This window comes from Gopherus evgoodei, chromosome 17 (assembly GCF_007399415.2).
Source record: "Gopherus evgoodei ecotype Sinaloan lineage chromosome 17, rGopEvg1_v1.p, whole genome shotgun sequence".
Classification (NCBI taxonomy): domain Eukaryota; kingdom Metazoa; phylum Chordata; order Testudines; family Testudinidae; genus Gopherus; species Gopherus evgoodei.
Genome location: NC_044338.1, coordinates 22,594,971 through 22,613,384, shown reverse-complemented (window position 1 = coordinate 22,613,384; position 18,414 = coordinate 22,594,971). Strand labels below are relative to the sequence as shown.

Below are 18,414 nucleotides of genomic sequence, written 5' to 3'. Positions count from 1 at the left end.
GGAGAAGGTCCAGAAAAGTGCAACAAAAAACACTTTTCAGCTTGGAAAAGAGACAACTAGAGTGGGATATGATAGAGGTCTATAAATCATGGCTGGTGTGGAGAAAGTAAATAAGGAAGTGTTATTTATTCCTTCTCATAACACAAGAACTAGAGGTCACCAAATGAACTTAATAAGGGGCAGGTTTAAAACAAACAAGGAAGTATTTCTTCACACAACACAGTCAACCTGTGGAACTCTTTGCCAAAGGATGCTGTGGAGGCCAAGACTATAACCGGGTTCAAAAAAGAACTAGCTAAATTCATAAAGAATAGGTCCATCAATGGCTATTAGCCAGAGTGGGCAGGGATGGTGTCCCTGGCCTCTGTTTGCCAGAAGCTGGGAATGAGTGACAGCAGATGGATCACTTGATGATTCCCTGTTCTGTTAATTCCCTCTGAAGTTCCTGGCATTGGTCACTGTCGGAAGACACAATACTGGACTAGATGGACCTTTGCTTTGACCCAGTATGGCCATTATTATGCTTTTATGTTCCTAAATCCCTAGCCAGGCCTGTTCCAGTGAAATCTCACAGGGTACACAGGAGAAAAGTCCTACCAGGAGTGGTGAGCCTGACCATGCATTTGGTGTCTACACCCTCTTGTTAATTCAGCTCATTGAAGAGCCTTTTACACTCCTGGCTCAGTAGCAAGAATTTCCTCCTCACCGGCTGGCTCCTGCCTCACAATCAGGCTGGTTTCCAGGAAATCCCTAGAGTGAAAGTCACACCCAAGCCAAAACAGAGGTCAGATTTCAGCTCCTAGTGTAGTCTGTCCTCATGCATGCTATGTGTCAGGGTGTCACTGAACTATTTGCAATGGTTCTGCTTAGTGGTTTACACACTAGCGACTCCTGCCCTCATAGGTCAGTTGTGCCCTCCTTCACTGCCTCTCATTACATTCTCATACAAGCCCCTTTGTGCTTTGTCCCACACTGCCCCTCACCCATGGCAGGAGCTCCCAAGAGCACTGGCATCGCCACCTCATTTCCTCCTTCCAATTCCTCCTTAACATGCCCCTGTGTAGTGATGCCTACAAAAGCGTCAGCAATGATTAGGCAGCTGGTGTGCTGAGGCCCCTGCTTGTCATGCTGCCCAATATTGTTTCCTTGTGCTCTCCCATTGGCCTGTCTGTGTCTACTTGGTGGCGCTTGTCTTATTCTTAGACTGTCGTCTCCTTGGAGCAAGGACTGTCTTTCTGTTCTGTCCGTACAGTGCCTAGCACATTGTTCTGGCCCATGACTGGGGCTCCTAGGCTCTATAATGATGATGAAGTTGATGGTATAATTTTCTGTATTGCAAATATGGATTCTTTCATTCCATATCCCAGGAGAAGCCCTTCCTTAGGGGCTTCAAACAGACCCTATAGCCGATGGCTGCCTCCAGAGTATGAGGATGGTGTTTCAATCCCTCGTGGCTGGACGGAAGAAGTCCTTTATGCTGGATTTCGTCTCCCGTTGGTAAGGACTGTCAATTCATTTAAAATACATTCTTTCAATTAAAATAGTAGGAAGGATGCTCAGAGTTTTGCCAGAGGTAGGGTAGTTCAGGGGCCCCATGGCACACGTCCTCCACCATCAGTAACCCCTGTGCCATCTCTAGGCTGGACACATAATGACCAAAGTGAAAAGAGGAAGGAAACAGCAGGCCATTAGGTCTGCACTTCCGACTGGAGGAGTAATTCCCAGCACGCGGGAAAGTGCCTGGGCTAGTTCTGATCGAGCTAACATGCTAAAAAGAGACGTAGCCACATGGCACAGATGCAGGCAGAGGCTAGCTGCCTTGTGTCACAGATGAGTAGGTACTCGGCACAGCTAGCTGCTTATTTTTAGCATGCTGGCTCAATCAGAACTAGTATGGGTGCCTCTCCTTAAGCTGGGAATCACCCTGAGCTCAAAGTGCAGCTGTACCCTAAAATGGTTGTCTGAAGCCTGAGTGGAAAGCAGAATAATCTGCCTCCATCGTTCCCCCTTAGACCCACTTAACCCAGTGTTGCCAACTCACACGATTTTATCAGGTGAGTAATCATACTGGGTGTTTCCCCTGAATCCCCAGCTCCTGAAGTCATGAGAATCTCTGCTTTCATTTTTTAAAAAAGACTTTCTAGCTCATAGGGGGGCAGGAAGAGCTAAGAAAGCTGAACCCTAATGGCCCAAACCCCAGAAAGCAAAGAAAAAGATCCCACATTTACTATTTTAAAAATTCTTGTGATTTCACTGCCAGTCTCATGATTTTTGGGGCCCTGAGTCATAATTTTTGAACTCTTGAGTTTGAGAACACTTGACCCTGTTAAAAAGCAGAGAGCAAAGTTCTAGAGGACGAATACCCGAAGAAAAATATGTTAAAATACCCAGCAAGGAAGAGGTACATGTGTACCCGCATCAGGGTGGGTGGGGAGCCGTTAGCTGCTGTAGTGGGATGTAATGACAGCAGCACTCAGAAAGGCAGGAATTTGGGATAGCTGGGGATTTCAGCTGAAATGCTCATTCCACTTCCAAAATCCACCTTGTGCCAGAAAAGTCTTTAAAGAAGGGAAGCTACAATCCAGCTGCTTGAGCTAGAAAACCAAAGCTTGAAGGTGCATGAAGATTCTCCTCAGGCAGAAACTAATGATGAACTACTGAAAAATGCATAGCGCATGGAGGAAAAATAAGAGGGCAGGAAAAGAAAAGAACCCAGATAACGTGCTGTCCCTGAGAGAAACAGAGCTGAACACAAGAACTCTGAGACATGAAGAGTAACCTGAAGATTTGTAACTGAAAGGGTTTTACGGAGAGCCATCCAGAACGAACAGCTGAGGAGTAACTAAGCTAATTGTAAAAAGAAAATATTCTGCAGTTCAGTTTAATTGGGGCAAACATAGACTAAGGCCTTTAAAAGCGCCACACTGCAGTGTGGGGGATCTTGGGGGTGGGAAATAATGGAGAAAAGAAAGGGGATGGGAAGGGACTCACAGGGGCTCTGTATAAATCCTCCCCATGTAACATAAACGTCAGAGGACATCTCCTCCTGAGGGTCAGGGTTGAGGTCCCATGGGTAGAGGATGTTGTCCAGAACAACAATAGATTAGCAGCAATTAGAAGTGATCTTCAATACTTTCAAATAAATAATAAAGACAAAAGAAAGAGAGGACTCTGAGAGGCACGTGAAGGAGTAAACTCTTGAGAAGAGCCTCTCATTAAAAAAAAAGAAAACTCAAGAAAAATTAGAACTGAAACAGAACTTAAAGATCCATCCTTTGATCCCTAATCTCTTTAGGTTCAAGAGGGCAGGGCTAACTCAGTGAGAACAAGGGTTTAAAAAGCCAGCTTGTAAGCGACCAGAGAGCTAGTGAACAGGATCAGCAGAAAGGGCTGTTGTGCAAAGGTGTTTAGAGAGGGCACGTGAGAGCCGGATACATTGATAAACATTCTCTAAATGTAGGCCAATAAACGCCTGCCCCCTCAAAAACCCAACCAGAAGAACAAACAATCCCCTAAACCCCGCAGACATACACACAAAGAACAAACCAAATAGCTGCAAGAGTAAAACTACTGTGACAGAAGTCTAGCAGCGGGGGTGGGGGTTGGGGGGCTATCCACTTTATTGCACAGAATGCAGCATATCGGATTACTTGCCTTGTGAGCAGGTGGCATATGTGTGCATTTGGTGCAAGCAGCTCCTGGCCTTCAGAGACCGAGCATGGGCTGTTGACCAGGGTGGCTGATGGGAGGAGTGAAGGGAGACAGAGAGGTCTGACAGCCTCTGTGCTGCTGAGGAGAATGAAAGTCTCGGGGATGGAGAACATCAAGCTGGGAGAGAGGGAAACAATCCTTTATTTGGGATTCTTAGAGATGATGTTGTGGTGTCCTCTGGCCCTGAGAATACCCTTTTGGGGGAGGGGATCACAGTTATTTGGAAGAGAAAGATAATAGTTATGGGGGATTCAGTTATTAGAAATATAGATAGTTGGGTTTGTGATGACTGAGAGAACCGCCTGGTGAATTGGCTCCTGGGTGCTAAGGCTGTGGAATTCTTGAGACATCTAGACAGACATATGTGCAGTGCTGAGTAGGAGCTGGTGGTCATGGTAGATGTGGGTACCAGTGACACAGAGAAAGAGAGGAGAGAGATTCTGGGGTAGGTAAGAGATTAAAGTTCAGTAGCTCATGGTGGCATTATCTGAAATGCTTTCCATTCTGTGCGTGGGCCAGTTAGACAGGCAGAACTGCAGGGTCTCAATGTGTGGATGAGACAGTGTTGGGAGAAGAGATTTAGGTTTTATTAGGAACTGGGGAACATTGTGGGAAAGAAGGAGCCTGTACAGGAAGGATGGGCTCCACCTACACCAAAATGGAACCAGATTGCTGGTATGTAAAATTAAAACCTTCATAGGGGACATTTTAAACTAAGGGCTGGGGAAAAACCGACAGGTGCAGTGGAGCACATGGTTTAGATAGAGACATCCTGTAGGGGAGGATTTATTAATGGAGATTCTCTATACCCTAGTAAAGAGGAGAGGATGGAAGTTGATAAAATACAGGCAGAAGCGAAGAGTAACAGTCAAGTGAAATAGAATCTCATTCAGTTACACCACATGAAGGCAGACAACTAAATATTGACAGATTTTACAAGTGCGTCTACAGAAATGGAAGAACTTTAAACACTACGATGGGAGTGTGACAGGGTCCCCAGGGTGCAGCCTGGACTGCCGACCACTGAGCCCTCGAACTCATCAACCTGGTTGTCCCTTTGTCCCTCACACAGTGATGTCAATGTCAAGCTACAAGCCTCTGACAGGCACTGCACTTACACAGCCATCCACAGGTAGACACAGACACACCCAACTGAGTTACATGAACAAGTTCCCAGATACTCATGAATAGGGCCCTACCAAATTCATTGTCATGAAAAACACACCACAGACCATGAAATCTGGTCTCCCTTCATGAAATCTGGTCTTTTCTGTGCTTTAACCCTATACTATATAGATTTCACAGGGGAGACCAGCATTTCTCAAATTGGGGGTCCTGATCCCAAAGGGAGTTTCAGGGTGGGTTACAAGGTTATTTTAGGGTGGTGGGTCATAGTATTGCCACCCCTTACTTCTGCGCTGCTGCCTTCAGAGCTGGGCGGCCCAGAGCAGCTGCTGCTTGCCCAGGGCCCATCTCTGAAGGCAGCACCCTGCCAGCAGCAGTGCAGAAGTAAGATGGCAATACCATACCAGGCCACCCTTAGTTCTGGTGCTGCTGCTGGCAGCAGCTCTGCCTTCTAAGCTGGGCTCCCGGCCAGCAGCCGCTGCTCTCCTGCTGCCCAGCTCTGAAGGCAGCGCCACCACCCCCAGCAGCAGTGCAGAAGTAAGGGTAGCAGTATTGCAACCCCCTACGATAACGTTATGAGCCCTCCCCCCACAATTCCCTTTTGGGTCAGCACCCCTACAGTTACAACTCGGTAAAATTTCACATTTAAATAGCTAAAATCATGAAATTTACTGGTTTTTAAACTCTGACCATGAAATTGACCAAAATGGGTTGTGAATTTGGTAGGGCCCTAGTCATGAACAATCAATAGGAAGGCTCCAGCCAATTCCCCCCAACTCCGGCCCTACATCCCAGAACTATTCCATTTTGAACTGGTCAGAAGCCTGACTGGTGTAAACTCATTAATTAGTTCGCCACTTCGACAAAAGGGTAGTGGGTGTGCAACAGCCCATGTTAACCTGAGCTGAGATTCCCCAAGGACTTCCACCAAAACCATGCTGGTTTAGATAAAATATTAAACAGATTTATTAACTACAGAAAGAGAGATTTTAAGTGAAATAAAAACAGAAACGCAGTCTAAATTCTAACTTAAACAGACTAAACAAGATTTGAATCAAACACTTTCTCACCCTAACAGATGGTACAAACAATTTACAGTTCCTCAGTACAAAGACTGCAATCCTTCCGATCTGGGACCAATCTCCCTAGTTCAATGTCTTTGTCCTTCAGATAATCTTCCAGGTGTTGAATTGGGGGCGGGGGGAAGGAGAGGCCAAGTGATGATGTCCCTCTCTCTCTTTTATATCTTTGTCCAGCTGCTAAAAAGATCCCTGCTGTGATGTGGGGGTTAGGCAGTACTCATCACATAGGTGTCTTTTGGAATCTCTGGGATAGGGGATTCCTTTTTGATGGGCCATTAATGCTGTCTGAGCCATTCTTTGCTGTAACTGAAAGGGTGACTGTGTGTGTTCCCAACCTTACAACATATTTCAGTAACACAGGTAGCAATACTTCACATACAATGATAGCACATACAATTCAACAGGATATTAATGTTCAACAGATCAAGACTTTAAAATGATACCTCACAAGCTATAGTTTGTACAAAACATACCATAATCCTATCACAGTGGTGAATATGGGGGTTCCAGGGTACTACTTTGAGGTACAGAGTGTCACAGGGTGAACTTGAGTGCCTGCTATGAAATAAGGATATTGATATCACAGGTATCACAGAATCAGTTGCACTGGAAGGGGAGTGGCACTATATGTGAAAGAAAGCATAGAGTCAAAGTGAGTAAAAATCTTAAAAGAATCAAACAGTCCCATAGAATCTCTATGGATAGACAATAAGAGTATAGCAGTGGGGATATATTGCCAACCATCTGACCAGGAAGATGGTAATGGTAATTGTGAAAGGCTCATCGTAGTTATTGAGGCTACAAAAACAGAAAACCCATTAAAAATGGGGGATTTCAACTATCCCCATATTGACTGGGAACATGTGACCTCAGGACAGGATGTAGATGTTAAAATGTCTGCACACCATTAATGACTTCTTTTTGGAGCAGCAGTTCCGAAACTCACAAGGGGAGATTCCTAAGTGGTGCACAGGAGCTGGTCCAAGTGGTGAATATAGCTGAATAGCCTGGTAATAGATAGGGCCCTAACAAATTCACGGACATCAAAAACACATCACAGACCATGAAAGCTGGTCTCCTCTCAGTGAAATCTGGTCCTTTGTGTGCTTTTACCCTATACCAGAGTTTCTCAAACTGGGGTCTGTGGACCCCTGGGGGTCCCCAAGGGTACTCCATGGGGTCCGTGAGCCCTGCTGATCAGCTCCTCCCCCTTCTTCCCTCAACTGCTCCCCTCTCTGAGTGGTGCTAAAAGTCCGGTGGCGCAGTGGTGCTAAGGCAGAATCCCTGCCTGCCCTGGCTCCATGCTGCTCCCAGAAGTGGTCGGCTCATCCCTGAGGCCCCTAGCAGGGGCGGTGGGGGTCTCTGCATGTTGCCCTGTCCCGAGTGCTGACTCTGCAGCTCCCATTGGTTGGGAACTGCAATCAATGCATGCAGTTCTGGTCATCCCCACCTCAAAAAATAGATATTAGATTTGGAAAAGGTAGAGATATGGGCAACAAAAATGATTAGGAGTATGGAACTGCTTCTGTATGAGGAGAGACTGAAAAGACTGGGACTGTTCAGCTTAGAAAAAAGACAACTAAGGCGGATATGATAGAGGTCTATAAAATCAAGACTGGTGTGGAGAAAGTGAATAAGGAAGTGTTATTTACCCCTTTACATAACAGAAGAACCAGGGGTCACTAAATAAATTAATAAGAAGCAGGTTTAAAACAAACAAAGGAAGCACTTCTTCACACAACACAGAGTCAGCTTGTGGATTTCGTTGCCAGAGGATATGATGGAGGCCAAAAGTATAAGTGGGTTCATAATAGATAAGTAGTAGCTAAAATGGTCAGGGATGCAACCTCATGCTCTGGGTGTCCTTAAACCTCTGACTGTCAGAAACTGGGATTGGACAACAATGAATGGATCACTGGACAATTGCCCTGTTCTGTTCATCCTCTCTGTAGCATCTGGCTTTGGCCACTGTGGGAAGACAGGATTGATGGATCATTGGTCTGGCCCAGTATTGCTGTTCCTATATTCTAAAAAGCTGTAACAGATTCATAGAAGTGCAGGCTCAGAAGAACATATCACCAGCTAACTAACATTAGGGAGGGAAGTGAATAAGTTTATGGGAGATGTCCCTAAACAAGCCCTTACATGTATAAAGAGGCTTTTTTATGAAAAAGGAAGCAGATGTGATAACTCAATGCTCAAAGGATTAAAGAACAATACACTATCCCACCAATTAAAAATGCTCGGCAAAAGGTAGTTACACACCACTACAATATGTGCTGCTTTTGCTATTATTAGAATAATGTCTATACTTCAGATACTTGCAGTTTTATTTTTTTATCAAAAATATCTGGAAGTAGCGGCAATGGGAAGTAGCTGTCAAAGACACAGGAGATTGACAGAGAATTTTTTGGAGAAGAAATAACAGAGGACATTTAAAAGTGGAAAACTCCAAGCCTTGTGAATTTCCAGCAGAATTTTACAAGCTGTCAAGGAGATATCAGCTGATCCTTTAATGCTGTTACTGAAATATCAGGTCTACCTAGGTGAGAGCCAATAACAGCCTGACAGGGATAAGGAAAAAATGCTTTATTCTGCAGAAGAAAGGACAGCCTTGTACTTTGGTACAAAAAACTCTGTTCCATACAAAATTCACAAGCCTTTTATACACTTTTAGACAAAGATCCTTGCGTGTTAACCCTTGATTGGTAGGTGTCAAACTCCGCACTCTGTTATCTGGTTAGTAAAAGCTGGTTTGAAGCAAGTTTTCTCTGCTTTGAGGCAGAAGAGAAAAGATAGTTCAAAAGTTCAGGGTACTGTGTACGTGAGGCTTCTGCTTCCCCCTAATGGCCAAACCGTTAGTTGTTAGGAGGGTTACCAGTAACTTTCACAATGCTGCTGTGTTAGGGGAGGAACTTCCAAAATCTATGAGAGAAACTGCTATTGTAGGTCTCCCTAATGTTGGAAAAAACTTTCCCTCATGCAAATCTGATAGGCCCAGATTCAAAACGAGCTGTTCTTTATTTGCAGAACCGGAGGAGATTTATATACATCCAGATCAAACTGGATTAATTAAGGACCAACAAAGGTCCAGTAATATTTGTATAGTATTTGGAGTAATTCATAGTGCCAAAGCAAAAGGGGATGTGTTTTTCTTGTTATCCCCAGATGAGGAAAAGGGGTTTACAGGACAGAGTGGCATATTTTATTCATAACTTTGGCACATGAACATTGAACATTGGCACTGGCCCCATTGCCTTAAATGCAAGCCAACGGAGCCTAGAATCTCCAGTCTGAGATGTGTGAAGGCAGTAAACAGGGATGCAATATTGTTTGTATCTAACCCAGATATTTCCTATAAACTATTATCCAAAAAAATCCATGATTTTATGCATTCTTGGTGCATAAAAGGAGGTTCACTGTCTGCTATTCTAGTACCCTGTCCACTGGATAATGTCTCTCTTGGCAAAAGCACGTCCACTTTTGTATTTGTAAATAGGACATTTTTGGTACTTGCTTGGTACTTGCTTGGTAATGATTTGTAAGATTTCTTATACTTCCTGGATAAACAGTTGCTAAAAGAAAGGTTCTTAGAGACATGTTTGAATGTTCTAAAAGTCTAGAGTAGATACGACAGTTTATAATTGAAAACGTGTTACACTGGCTTCCTCCCGCCCCTGTGGTAAAGGCTGTGTGAGCCTTGTTTACATTAGGCTTTTAAAATGTATTAATTAGAACATATTAGCTAACAGGTGCTAACGTCACAACTTAAATCCTGGACTAGACAAGGCATTCAGCTAATTTAGCTGTTTAGTGAACATATGCATCTTCTAAAGTTCACATTAAATAAGGCAACGGCTTCAGTGCAGTCTTGTCTCAGTCAATGTGTGCTTTGCAGCACAGGGCAGCCCAGCAGTGCCCTGGTAGCTGGCCAGATAGTTCCCGATTATGGAATTCCTTTTAAAACAAAACCTAAGAAATTTCATTAAAAGACTCAGAGGGTAGTTCTGCTGCTGCCTGGCCTTCATACTTTCCTCCTTTACGCTGACGTATGGAGGCAGGCAGACAGGCCGGAATCCCCTGTCCATGTGGAAGGAACTAATGTTGCTTCTCTTTCACAGAAATGGTAATGGAGACCAAAGGGGTGAAGGTCAGTGTTTTCAAATGTTTGTGCCTGAAGTAAGGCACCTGACTCAAAGATGTTCAACAGGCGATTCATTTCTGACACCCTCATTTCAAAAGAGTGATTTCAATCCTTGTTTTCTTTAGTTTCCAGTCTGTGAAGGGTTGATAATGCAGGACCACCTCTGTGAGGCTCATTGCATAATTGGCGCCAGGGCCGATCCCCAGCACATCTAGGCTTGGCAGTTCAGAGCCCAGCACCTCCTGGCCTGGCCGTTCACAACCCCGGCACCTCTGGGCCTGGTAGTTCAGAGCCCTGACACCCCCAGGCCTGGCAATTCAGAGCCCTGGCACCTCTGGGCTTGGCAGTTCAGGGCCTTGGCACCTCTGGGCCTGGCAGTTCAGGGCCCTGGCACCTCTGGGCCAGGCCATTCACAGCCCCAGCACCTCTGGGCCTGGCAGTTCAGGGCCTTGGCACCTCTGGGCCAGGCCATTCACAGCCCCAGCACCTCTGGGCCTGGCGGTTCAGAGCCCCGGCACCTCTGGGCCTGGCAGTTCAGCGCCTGGCATCTCTGATCTTGCCGTGTCAGTTATGAAAGTAAAACAATTGCTCGAGCCCTGGCCCATCTTTCATTACAAATTAAGCAGTGGTGAGGCTCTTTGAGCTCTCTGAATGAAGCAGCGCTAAGGGTGGAGTATTGTAGAGTGTGTTCAGAGCTGAACAGACTTGACTGGAGATGGCAATGGAGACTTAGAGCCCTCTAGTAAGGGAGTCCAGAATGGTGCCTGCAGAAAAAGCAAACAAAGAATTCACGGCTTAAATGTTTGTATTTTCAAGAAGGACATTGGAGCAGCTGCCATTGGACACCTGCTGATGGTACTGGGAATTGCCCCCAACTCGCCAGTCTTGTCCACAGAACACACGTTCCTAGCCCATCATATTACACACACATGCTCTCTGCTTTAATCCCTCCAGGTCCGAGCAGTTTCAAACCAGATTGTGCGCTTTCCAAATGATCAGCTCGTCTTGGATCACAACAGGGCAGTCACCTTCATGCAGTGGGGCCAGTTTATTGATCATGACATGGACTTTGGCCCTGCGACTCCAGCAACAGTCACCTTCAGCAGCAGAGTGAACTGTGATACCAGTTGTGCCAAAGAACCACCGTGCTTCCCCATCAAGGTACTGTCAGGATTTCTCCTGCGGGGAACAGAAAAGTGATGGGGCACCTCTCCTTAGAATTGTAGAATCATAGAAGATTAAGGTTGGAAAAGACCTCAGGAGGTCATCTAGTCCAACCCCCTGCTCAAAGCAGGACCAACACCAACTAAATCATCCCAGCCAGGGTTTTGTCAAGCCAGGCTTTAAAAATCTCTCAGGATGGAGATTCCACCACCTCCTAGGTAACCCATTCTAGTGCTTCCTAATATCCAACCTAGAGCTCCCCCTCGTTCTGTCATCTGCCACAACTGAGAACAGCTGAGCTCCAGTTTAAATCCATTTGTTATTGTGTCCACATTGGTACTAAGCTTAAATAATTCCTCTCCCTCCCTGGTATTTATCCCTCTGCCACTGCCACTTTCACCACTGTGCCTCTGTTGCCACTTTGCCACCTGTGCCACTGCAACCTCGCTCCTGCTTTGCAGCCTCGAGATGCTGCCACTTGCTGCTGCATGTCTCACCATACTACACCTGCCTAGCCCTGCTATTAGTAACCACAGCTCTAAGACTGCTGGGTAGGGGGCACCTCTTCTACTGCACCTCTACGCCCTGCTGCTGGGATGCTGTGTTTGGAGGTTCCACCACGTAGCTCTGCTCTTGGCGATTTCACCAGATAATGGGGAACCTCGCTGCTGCTGCCTCCTCTGCATTGCCTTCCCCTGCAACTCTGCCCCACACCAGCCCATCAGTGATTTCAGCTCTAGTGATCACTGAGGCGAGACGTAGACTCTCTACTCAGCTCTGTCTTTACACATTGGAAAGTGAGGATCCAGTGGCATCTAAGATCCTTAAACAGAGTCCTCACCACCAGGTAGGAACACCTGTCTCTGCCCTCTCTCTCTTTCACTTGGATTTGGTATCATTACCCCATGCTTAGTGAGTGAAGTTCAAGTTATGGAGATCCTTCAAGCAGGACAGGCTAAGTACAGTCGTAGAATAAGGAAACCCCCATTTCATTACCCCTGCATCCCAGGCTGCAGTGAATGAGGCCCTCCTATGGGCAGTGAGTGCCCTTGGCACCCCCAGACCCAGGCCCTTGATGAAGAGTGGGAATGATCCTTGATGGAGGCCTTCATTATGCTCTGTTTGGCTGTTGGAAGGTCACAAAGGGGCAGTGACCAGTAAGATGTTTTCCTCTCTGCAGCTGCCCGTAGGATTATGACCATTTCTCTGCTTGTTGTAGTAACTCAAGCCTTTGTCACCTTGAGACTGGATTAACAAAGCATTCTACGTGCAGCCACAGCTTAAATCTAGCAAGATACTGAGGCTGTTTCAGTGTGGAGCAGGGCAGGAAATGCTGCTTCGGGAGGGAGAATGGCTTCTGCAGTCAGTGGTAATTAATCCCATTCATCTCTTGCTGCAGATTCCACCCAATGATCCACGAATTAAAAACCAGAGTGACTGCATTCCATTCACCCGCTCAGCCCCTGCATGCACCATGGGCAGAGCCATTCGAAACCAGATCAATGCACTAACAGCCTTCCTCGATGGCAGCATGGTGTATGGCAGTGAAGTACCGTTGGCTAGGAGACTAAGGAATAATACCAACCAGCTGGGCTTGATGGCTGTTAACCAGCAATTTACTGACGGGGGATTGGAATTACTGCCATTTGGTGACACGGTGAGAGACCCCTGTCTTCTCACCAACAAAACAGCTCAAATCCGATGTTTTATTGCAGGTAAGTCGTGCATCTGCAGCACCTCTCATTCTCTGATAGCGAGACCCAGAGTGAATGAGTCTATTAGTTCTATTTTGTTTCTTGATTTTTTTAAAAAATCCAAACAATTAAATCTTATGTTGGGGGGTGAGGTTTAAACCTTCTCTTCTGGGGTTGTCAGATCCTTATTTTCACAGCTAGTCTTCAGACTGCCCAAGAAAGAAAGAAAGAGAAAGCAGGTGCAAAGAGCCTGTTTAGGGATGCCTAGTTGTAGCACGTGTCCCAAAAGCCTCCCATCCTGGAGTCCTTCTGGACTGGAGCTCTGAAAGCCTGTGCGTCAGCCACACCTGCAGGGGAGTGCAAGGTGTCAGATCATGTTCAGCAGAACCCACACCCTCCTAATGCCCCCTCCGTGGTTTTTTGCTGTGACCCCAAATGCCTGTGGGATTGGGATCTTGCATCAGGAGAGTTTGAAAACCTTACTGGATCATAAACTTTCCACTCTAATTACCCCAAGTTGGCTGAAATACTTCACTTCTCTCACCATGTCCCTGCCCTCACTTCTCCACCTTTTATATCTCAGGCCTTTCGTTCCATTGCCATCCCTGCAGATTATATATCTTCCTGCAAACAAGGTGGCCAATCCTGATGGGATCTAACCAGACCAGTGAAAGTAAAATACACGTAGTCTGATTATCATGGTGTTTAGGCACAAACCAGTATCCTATTAGCTCTCTTCCATGTCATCCTGGCATCAAGCACAGGCAAAATATTGCCCCAGTACTCAGTTAAAACTCAGTTAATGAAGATTTAAAGGATGCTAATATAATTAATGTCAATCATCAAAGGCTTATGGAAAACAGGTCCTATCAAATTGATTTGAGCTCTTTTTTTATGAGTCCACCAGTTTGGCTGATAAAGATAACAGTGGTGATGTAATATATTTAGACTTCTATAAGGCATTTGACTTGGTGCCTGGTGACATTTTGATTAAAAAACTTGACTGATAACAAAATGTGCCATTAAATGGATTAAAACATGGCTAACTGGCAGGTCTCATATGTAACTGTAAATCAGGAATCATCCTTGAGTGGGTCACTTTCTAGTGGGATTCCGCAGAGACCAGTTCTTGGCCCTACATGATTTAACATTTTAAAATAACATTTACTATTTTTATCAATGAGCTGGAAGAAAACATAAAATCATCACTGATAAAGTTTGCAGATGACACAAAAAATGGGGCCGTGATAAATAATGAAGAGGAGAGGTCGCTGATATAGAGCAAGCCGGACTGCCCAGTAAGCTGGGCTCAAGCAAACAATGTGCATTTTAATATGGCTGAATATAAACCTATACATCAAGGAACAAAGAACGTAGGCCACACTTACACAATGGGGGCTCTGTCCTGAGGAACAGTGACTCTGAAAAGGACTTGGGGGTCATGGTGGATAATCAGCTGCATCTGAGCTCCCAGGGTGATGCTGTGGCCAAAAAGGCCAATGGGTTCCTGGGATGTATAAACAGCGGAATCTTGAGTAGGAGCAGGGGTTAGCAGAGTGGAGAGCTCCTGTTGGTAGGAGTTAGCAGTAGGTTGTGACGAGCACTAGGACACCTCTCCATGCTAGGCCAATGCGTGGCATTAGCTCTGCAGAGCACAGACTGCATTACTGTGTTTAGTAAATTTGGCCGAGACATTTATGAGACTTTAGGAATTAACCTCTTCACTCTCCCTTTGTTTGTGGAAGTCAGAAAATATGAATTCTGCATAAAATTCCTGAAAGGCTGTGGGCTAACGGGGAGGGTAAGAGTAGCTGGGTGGTGAGTGGGAGTCTGGGGTGAAAGGGTTACTTACGGGGTTCCTGGGAGGGAGCACGGACCTACTCAGTGGGAGGAGCAGTAGGGGTTTGAGGGGAAGGCGATGTGATTACAAGGAGAACAAGGCTGGGAGAATGAAATAAATGATTTTGATTTCCACAGGTGACACTCGAGTCAATGAAATGCCAGAGCTGACATCTTTTCACACGGTCTTTTTGCGAGAGCACAATCGCTTGGCCAGAGACCTGAAGAGATTAAATCCCCAGTGGGATGGAGAGAAGCTCTACCAGGAGGCCCGGAAGATCATAGGTGCCATGATCCAGGTACCAGTTGTAATGATTGGTTGCCCGCAGCCATGCTGCCTTGGGCTGTGATTTTAAAAGTGAAGTGTGGTCAGGTTTCATAAGTACTTGAAAATGGGACGATCAACGGAAATCTGTGTTCCTACAGGAAGAGGCAAAAGGGATAAGGGAGGAGGTGCTTTTCCTTCTGAGTCAGCTCTGAACCAATGCCCAATGTGATGCTGGGGAGCTGTGCTACTGGAGATGCTGTATGAAACCAAGCTCTGACCTCACCAGGTCAATAGATAGTCTTTGGCACTGTTCAGAGGGGAGTAGGTGTTGGGCTTGGCCAAATTCCAATTTGACATCCCCTTAATTCCCCTGGATATAATAGATATTAAGTAGCTGTATGTTCCATGCAAGTGGTGTCTGCATTTTCATGGTAGGTGAAATGATAGTGTATATCTGGTTTGAAGTATTTGGGATGGCAGGTGTCACATGCATGGAAGCTATGGCGATAGCTGGAGGATGCTGAGAAGGGTGTTCCTCTTTAACACCCTCTCGTCAGCTGCTTAGAACTTTTGGGAAATGTTCGTTTTTGGCTAAGCAATCAGATGCCTGGTGCCAGCCCCCCAGCGACTCCCTGTCTGAAGGCAAGAGCACAATGGCTACTGCTGAATTAGGCAGGTGGGGGAATCACTTTTCACTGTGGGGAGTGGGGAGTCTTGTCTGTCTTATCAGACTTCCTGCCTAGACCTCTCTGAGGAATATGGGAACAAAGAAAGTAGGAGGGAGAATATACCTGAGCAACACTGTGTAAATGCTGTAGGTTTAAATTTTCAAATGCTGGATGGGCATTGGATTAATATTGCTCTGGCTGTTAGATTGTGCCCTGTGATAGTTCACACCCGGGATGCACACAAGGCATCACAATTATTCTTGTGGTCCCCTGTTGTGATGGAGAAGAAAAGCTCCCACATCCCTTAGCAGTGCACAGCATACTCAACCTCCTCTTCACTCTGCATCAACAGCACATCCAGCCAACTCCACTGTCTGCAGGGCTGTATTAGGCCAGGGAATACCCTGTTGGGGAAACCATTACTTTTCTTATGCTCCACTTGTTCAGATTCTCCCTTTAATACTAGAAAAGGGTCTTCAACGGTAGTGGGTTTGGAGTTTTCAGCTGGAATGATTTTCCGATGGAAACTGCAGTTTCAGCATTTGAGTTTACTAAGTCTTTTGACACAGTCCCACATGATATTCTTCTGAGCAAACCAGAGGAATACGGCCTAGATTAAATTAATATAAAATGGGTGCATAACTGGTTAAAAGACAATACTCAAGGAGTGGTTACCAATGGTTTGTTAGAGAAGCACAGAGTCCTGTGGCACCTTATAGACTAACAGACATATTGGAGCACGAGCTTTCATGGGTGAATACCCACTTCATCAGATGCATGTTTGGTTTGTTGTCAAACTGGGAAGATGTTATGTAGTGGTGCCTCACAGGAGTCTGTCCTGGGTCTGGTACTATTTGCTATTTTCATTAATGATTTAGCTAATAGAGTGGAGAATATGCTTTTAAAATATGGAAATGACAACAAGCTGGAAGGACACTTTGGAGGACAGGATTAGAATTCAGAACAACCTTGACAAATTGGAGAGTTTGTCTGAATTCAACAAGATGAAATTCAGTAAAGATAAGTGCAAAGTGCTTTGCTTAGAAAGTAAACATCCCATGCACATCTACAAACTGGGAAATAACTGGCTATATAGTAGTATTGCTGAACAGGATTTTGGGATTACCATGGATCACAAATTGAATATGAGTCGACAATGTGATGCAGCTGTGAAAAAGGTTAATGTCATTCTGGGGCATATTAATAAGAGTGTCATAAGTGAGACATCGGAGGTAACTGTACTGCTGTACTCAGAACTTGTGAGGCCTCAGTTGGAGTCCTGTGTCCAGTTCTGGGTGCCACACTCTAGGAAGGATGTGAATAAATTGGAAAGAGTCCAGAGGAGAATTACAAAAATGATCAAAGGTTTAGAAAACCTGACCCATGAGGACACAAACTGGCATGTTTAGTCTGAAGAAAAGAAGACTGAGGGGTATGGGGAACTGATAACAGTCTTCAGATATGTTAAGGGCTGTTACAGAGGACAGTGGTCAGTTGTTCTCCACATCCACTGAAGGTAGGACAAGAAGTGATGGACTTAATCTGCAGCAAGGGAAATTTACTTTAGATATTAGGAAAAACTTTCTAACTCAGAGTTAAGTGAAGTACTGGAACCAGTTACTAAAGGAGATTGTGGAATCCTCATCCCTGGTGGGTTTTAAGAACAGGTTGGACAAACATCTGTCAGGGATGGTCCAGGGTTACTTGGTCCTGCCCCAGCACGGGGGACTGGACTAGAATACCTCTCAAGGTCCCTTCTCTGATTTTGGCATTTCCTAAACAAAATATTTTAGACTATTTTGTTCTGAAAACCTTGCTGAAATTTCAACTTTTCATTCTGATTAGGGTTGGATATAAATGTTAAAATATTGCAGTTTCCCACAGGATGGAAATTCTGACTTTTGTTCAGCTCTAACTCCAGCCTTTATAGCTGTAGAGAGAACCTTGAAAATGTGAAATGAGTGTGATGCCTGTCTGAATCTTCAGAGAGCTTGAAACAATAGCTCTGAGATGTGTGGGCTGCCCCATTCATTGCTTTGGGGCCGCAAGTGCAGATGTTCAATAGTGGTGATAATTTAAATGTCAGCACTATTAATTCGGCTGCAAATTGGCTGTAGTATGTAAGAAAGGAGGGAAGGGATGTCACAGATCTGCACAAGCTGCTGGGAACAGCATCTTCCTTTGGAGCCACATGTGGATGGTGTTTGGGAGACACTGGCAATTTCTGTCCTCATCTGACCTGTGGAGCCCAAAGGCCAGAGGGAAGGAGCAGAGCTCAGAGGCATCCAAGCCCCCGCAAGAGAGAGACTAGTGGGGCATCAGAGCCCTGAGTCAGCTAGTCCCCCAACTCAGAGCAGTAGGGGACAGAACTATTCCAGTGGTGGGTCTGGGGCCAGGCAGCTTCCCCCTGGCACTTGTGGTTGCTCTTCCCCCTGCTGTCTGTTCTAGTTTGTATAGTTTTTATACTTGCTCATCACCACAGCATCTGGACCCCTTCCTGTCGTACATAAAGCAATGTGACTACACATCTGGTACGTGTTGGTTGGTTCTCTCATCCTCTCCTGAGAGGGAGAAGCAGACACAGTGAAGTTTCTTGATTTGTAGGTTGGATTTTTCTTTTTTATAAATGTATCTATTGCTATGGTGTGAAGACTGAAGCGAAGTCAGCATTGAGCAGCTCTTCCGTCCTATCTTCTTCCATTACCAGCTCCCCTTCTCC

At 45.5% G+C, this 18,414-nt stretch overlaps 1 protein-coding gene across 1 annotated transcript in view; it reads left to right on the top strand.

Annotated features, from left to right (window-relative positions):
* LOC115636458 (myeloperoxidase-like) overlaps nt 1-18,414 on the top strand; it is a 40,794-nt gene that overhangs the window by 8,924 nt on the left and 13,456 nt on the right. Inside the window, exons 5-8 of the mRNA XM_030536577.1 lie at nt 1,368-1,497; nt 11,017-11,223; nt 12,626-12,941; nt 14,898-15,058. Coding sequence (XP_030392437.1) covers nt 1,368-1,497; nt 11,017-11,223; nt 12,626-12,941; nt 14,898-15,058 — 814 coding nt within the window. The remainder of the gene's footprint in view (nt 1-1,367; nt 1,498-11,016; nt 11,224-12,625; nt 12,942-14,897; nt 15,059-18,414) is intronic.